This window comes from Octopus bimaculoides, chromosome 7 (assembly GCF_001194135.2).
Source record: "Octopus bimaculoides isolate UCB-OBI-ISO-001 chromosome 7, ASM119413v2, whole genome shotgun sequence".
NCBI lineage: Eukaryota > Metazoa > Mollusca > Cephalopoda > Octopoda > Octopodidae > Octopus > Octopus bimaculoides.
This window is the reverse complement of record NC_068987.1, coordinates 109,680,717-109,687,001: the sequence shown is the minus strand read 5'-3', so window position 1 is coordinate 109,687,001 and position 6,285 is coordinate 109,680,717. Positions and strand designations below refer to the sequence as shown.

Here is a 6,285-nt window from a genome sequence, read left to right as displayed (position 1 = left end):
TGTGTGTGTGTGTGTGTGTGTGTGTGTGTGTGTGTGTGTGTGTGTGTGTGTGTATGTGTGTGTGTGTGTATGTGCGTTTGAAAGAAAGAAGTAGAGACGGTGAGAGCGTCGAGGAATTAATTAAAAAATTTCAATAAATGTATTTAAAATTTCAAATAAATCTATAACTTTATCTTGAGAACTTGTGCAATTCTCTTCATAAATTCATTAACGTTATTTCGCTCTGTTTCATTTCTATATTTTCAGGAAAACGGCTTCACTCCATTAATAATTGCTGCCAATGAAACCAAATACATCATCGCAGAACGTCTAATCGATCTGGGAGCCAACATTAATGCGCAGGCGCATGTAAGTCGCATAATTTCTAAACATCAGACATTTGTCTTCTCGATAGTTTCAATTATTTTTGTTATCATTAGAACTGTTGTTGATGTTATTGCTATTGTTGTTTTATTATGCCTAGGCATGGCAAGGGACAGGGTCATATCCATTCCTCTGTTTCTCTGTTTCTCTTCTTTTATTTGATTAATAGGAATAACAGAAATTGAATCGTACATAAAACTACACAGACACAAGCACACAGCCCTCCTTAATTGTAGTAAAACGAAGTTGACATATTCCCCGGTAGTATTCAATACGTTTTACATAAAGCAAATATAGAATTAATATCCACTTATTTATACAGTTGATCAAACTACAGCCGTTTCAACGGAAGGTTTTGTTAAGTATGATGTTATATACTTTGTAATCCTGTCCACGCATCTGATCCAGGAATGTGATTAAAGTATATGATCCAGGAACAGGACGACTTATTTCAAAAAGGTGATACGAAAAATTTGACTGAGAAAAACTAAAATATACAGAAATAGCATAACAATTTTGGTTATATAAGATGTGATCATGAATGGAGTTTATGGAAGAGCAAAATAGTTCTAGCTTTACAGTTCAAAGTGAGGCGAGAAAAGCAACTCCCCTTTCACATGAATTTTAATATTTCAGTTATAGTGACTCAGAAACTGTATCAGATTCCCCATATACTATCTCGGATTAATACAGATTAAATTAAATAAGAGATAGTATCTGTTATGTAAATAAGTTGACGAGCTGGCGGTATCGTTAGCACGCCGGGGAAAAATGCCGTAGCGGCCATTTGTCCGTCTTTACGTTCTGAGTTCAAATTCCATCGAGGTCGGCTTTGCCTTTCATCTTTCCGGGGTCGATAAATTAAGTCCCCGAAATTGCTGGCCAATCAAATTTGAAATCAATGTCTATTATGTAAATGATAGTGTAAAATAAGATAACCACATTGATACTACAATACAGATGTAGTAACTGTATCTTACTAAGCAAGCTGATGAAATCATATAAGTTTGAGTATGGTTATAACGTAAACAATATAGCTTAACAATACACCAATGACTTGCTAAACAAAATCGAAATGCAAAGCTGAAGGGAGATAATAAAATATAATACTATGAGGTGATAACATTTAGGGACTGGGTAAGATTGTTGCACATTTTAAGGTCGTATGCAATGAGGTTCTGTGGAAGCGCAATGGCCCAGTGGTTAGGACAGCGGACTCGCGGTCATAGGATCGTGGTTTCGATTCCTAGACCATGCGTTGTGAGTGTTTATTGAGCGAAAACACCTAAAGCTCCACGAGGCTCCGGCAGGGGATGGTGGCGAACCCTGCTGTACACTTTCACCACAAATTTCTCTCACTCTTACTTCTTGTTTCTGTTGTGCCTGTAATTCAAAGGGTCAGCCTTGTCACACTGTGTCACGCTGAATATCCCCGAGAACTACGGTAAGGGTACACGTGTCTGTGGAGTGCTCAGACAATTGCACGTTAATTTCACGAGCAGGCTGTTCCGTTGATCGGATAAACTGGAAGCCTCGGCGTCGTAAGCGACGGAGTGCCAACAGCAGCAATGAGGTTCTATGAAGAAGTTGTGTTGCTGTTGATGTTAAGATAAAATATATATAACACTATGATTTTATAGATATATATAAAGTGAAAATTAAAATTAAAGGAAATTTTTAAAATAATATAAAGTAAAAGATTCGTAGATTGTATCGTAGGAGAGAGATCTGTTCTAGACAGGAAAATACTAGCTACAATTAAGGCTAGATATAAGGTTCAAATCTACGATATGATGTTTACATCAATCTCGTCCTGGGTCAGAAATGGTTTGAGCTCGTGTTCGATATGCGTACGCTATACTGGCATGTTGTCACCATGTCAGCTATTTTATTTAGAAACAATGTGTTTGTGAAGAAGATACAAAGTGTTTCCTCTCTTCATAAATAATACTGTGTTCCTTCGCACTGGCGTACGTTGTAATTTCGTTCTGTTTTGTAGGCAATTTGAATTAATGGAATATAGTCTTGAATCAGTGTATTTTCAATTGGTTCTATATTTTCTATTTGTATTGTTTGTATTCTTACAAGGTGTATTTCTATATCTGTTTAACGTAGTAATGGTTTGGACTTTATTAGAAGTAACTACGTAAGATAGTTAAGCAGCGTTGCACTAAAATGCTTTATAACGTTTATATTTTCTAGGGAAGTGTTTGTGAAATAGGGAAAAGAAAATTCTAGCAATCGGCGTAGCTATCTCCGAGTTATGGGGCAGATTATAACATATTTCTTGATTTACATCTGTTTCTATTGCAGGGTATATTCTTATTTTCTTTGATATATGTGACATGCTACGTTAATCCATTACTTCTTTTGGGTTAGCTGTAGTGCGGAGTGAAGTGATTAAAGGACCGTTCGTTAACCGAAATTCTTGTAATTCTATGAAAAATATTTTTATCAGGGTATTGGTTATAGACTTGGGTTGCTTAGAAAATTTACTAATCTTAAGTGACTTGTTAGATTTTCTATAGGGATACTAGAGGACATTATCGAGGCTTAGGGTCATGTCCATGAACTTAGCTACACAGAGATTACATTCAAAAATTACCTTAGTACCTAATTCACTAGAGAACTTGTAGTGGTCCCTCCAAATACTTTCTATTCTATTATATGAAAGCTGTTACTGCGGCAAGTCCATCATCTCTATATAGAATGTCTCCCACCAGCATTGAGAATCTGTCCTCTTTTTTGGAGGGTGTGAAGTCCAACTATGTCCGTAACTTACACCAAATCACTTGCACCCATGCTTATATCAAAGAGAGTGTTTGAGGATTTTTGAAAACCCGTCATGAATTCTTATATTTGATAACTGTTTTCTTTGCATGAAAGATAATCTTGGTTTCATGTTCTTTAATGCATATCTAATGGCATCTTTGAAAAGGAGTTATGTAATGGATGCATAAAAAGTTTCACCATCGGGCTGTATAAACTTAGAATTACCTTAATATCGTTATCTCGGAATCACTCATTATAATCATCATAATTCTAAGTTTATTATCTGACGTATTCTAATATCTTCCAAATGATTCTAAATTTTCTGATATTGTTATTTTTTAATAACCAGATATGTTTTGACAAGTTTGTGTTAAAAAAATCTTTCAAGGTTTGTCAAAATATGCTAATGATGATTGGATCTTAACTTGAAAAAACTTCGTTTAACGCGAGTAATCATTAGGAACTCTATTATTAGCTGGAAAATGCTTCGCAACTTATTTAGAAAGACAAATTATTTAGTGGGCATTTTACTGGATTAAAACAAGTGCCACCTAAGAATGTTTCCTATTAATATTTGCTATTTCCCTTTTAAAAATTTATGTATAACTGTAATTCAACATTTTCCTAGTGACGTTTGGGGGAAAATATTAAATATATACAATTTTTAGCGCTATTTGCACGCATATTCAGATCAAACGGAGCATTATACCTCTATACTAGGACCGAGCTAGCAGAATCGATAGCGAGTCGAACAAAATACTTAGAGACATTTCTTCGGGATCTTACAAATTCTGCTAAGGTCGACTTTGCCTTTTATCTTTTCGGGGTCCATAAAATAAGCACCGGTTGAGAACTGGGGTCGATGTAATTGACTCATACCTTCTCCTAAAATTTTCGCCTTATGCCGAAATTTGAAACCATTATTCATTAATGATGTCAATGTTACTGACGTTGTGCCAGAATTAGAAAGTATTATTTTTCTTTCAACTACTTTCTTCTAATAATGAAGTTTTCCACTGACGACTTCTAATTCCTGTTTAAGGGTGATCAATTTATACTCAAGAATTTCGCTTTGTCGACTCCAACATTATTGCTGCTATAATTTTTATTTACTTTTATTAGCGGGAAGTTGAGTTTTTCTGTGTGTTTGTATGTAATAATTATCACATGATTGAATGTCTTTCACAGATCAACGATGTCTTTTCTTTTTTTTTTTTTTTTGCATGGTGACACTTTATTTTCTTTTGCTTTTGGTTACTTCTTTACTATCTCCAAAGTATTATATTGCAATCGTTGCGAGCGCATGTAAACAAGCGCAAATTTATCAAAATGAAGGGACACTATTTTATTGCAAATATTTACTCCCAATTTCGTTAATCACTTTTATCATTAAGTCAGTCACTTATCAATACTAACCAAATAAAATCTGTCATGTAGCATAATAATCTCTTCTTGGAGCATCTCACGTTTCATTTGTTTAAATTTTTCGCTCTTCCAGTTCATATCATTACTGCAGCTACCAGGGCCGGGTTAAGACCCATCGAGGCCCTAAGCACTTAGGGGAAAATAATGTTTGTTTTTGTCTACTTCCTCATTATTTATATTCGAAAAGTTTCCTCCTACTTTTTTGAATGGCAAAGTCTTTGACCAGATCCTCAAAATTAATCTTAGGTAACACATCTGCATCTATACTTAGTAGAGATAAAGGCATCCCAAATATTATTTAGCAAGTTTAAAGTGATTCCTTTTGTACCGTAAACCATTTACCATTTCTGTGATGCCCCACTCCTTCCATTAGTGCCCTAAGCACATGCTTATTTTGTTTAATGGTTATTCCAACGCTGGCTGCTACAGTCATCGACATATTTGTGTAGCCCTTCAGTTTTACTGTGAGGTAGCAAAGTTATAGACAAGGCTTTACCAAGAGAATGTTCATGCAGTGTTCTTCGTACACGGCTCCCACTTAAAGGGATAAAATCACACTTAGCGCTTTCGGGTGTGGTATGAAGAGGATTTACATTAATCTATTGTCTTCATGTGTTCCACAAATATTGTTTGGTGGCATAAACGTTTCATCGCGAAATATTTTAACACTGGCTAAACTTCATATCTCTTCTGACTCTTTTTTTTTACTCTTTTTTTTTACTCTTTTTACTTGTTTCAGTCTTTTGACTGCGGCCATGCTGGAGCACCGCCTTTAGTCGAGCAAATCGACCCAAGGACTTATTATTTGTAAGTCTAGTACTTATTCTATCGGTCTCTTTTGCCGAACCGCTAAGTTACGGGGACGTACACGCACCACCATCGGTTGTCAAGCGATGTTCGGGGGACAAACACAGACACACAAATGTATATACACACATACATATACATATATACACATATATACGACGGTCTTCTTTCAGTTTCCGTCTACCAAATCCACTCACAAGACTTTGGTGGGCCCGAGGCTATAGTATAAGACACTTGCCCAAGGTGCCACGCAGTGGGAATGAACCCGGAACCGTGTGGTCGGTAAGCAAGCTATTAACCACACAGCCACATGTCAAAAATAATTTTGGTTTCAAATTTTGGCACAAGGCCGGCAAGTTCGAGGAAGCGGGTAAGTGGATTACATCGATCCCAGTGCTCAACTGGTACTTATTTTATCGACCCCGAGAGGATGAAATGCAAAGTCGACCACGGCGGAATTTGAACTCAGAACATGAAGACAGACGCAATGCCGCTAAGCATTTCGCCCGGTGTGCTGACGATTCTGCCCGATCACTACCTTAGTCGTCAACAATATATTACTTCTGGATTTTGGGCTGAAAAATTACTGATAGGAGAGATTCTATACATCTTTTTCTACATGCACACCTTTGTAACTCCCATCCGGCAGAATAAGTACTAGGCTGACAAAGAATAAGTCCTGGGATCGATTTGTTCAACTAAAGGCGATGCTCCAGCCAATTATGTTTTCAAACAGACACCATCAGTCTCACCGCGTGGCACCTTGGGCAAGAGTCTTCTACTATAGTCTCAGGCCGACCAAAGACTTGTGAGTGGATTTGGTAGACAGAAACTGAAAGAAGCCCATCATATGTGTGTGTGTGTGTGTGTGTGTCTGTCTGTCTGTCTATTTGTGCGCGCGCGCGTGTTTGTCCCCCC

General features: G+C 36.8%; 1 protein-coding gene across 1 annotated transcript in view; it reads left to right on the top strand.

Moving 5' to 3' along the window:
• LOC106878539 (serine/threonine-protein phosphatase 6 regulatory ankyrin repeat subunit B) overlaps nt 1–6,285 on the top strand; it is a 187,752-nt gene that overhangs the window by 55,047 nt on the left and 126,420 nt on the right. Inside the window, exon 2 of the mRNA XM_052969466.1 lies at nt 247–348. Within this exon, the coding sequence (XP_052825426.1) occupies nt 247–348 (102 nt within the window). The remainder of the gene's footprint in view (nt 1–246; nt 349–6,285) is intronic.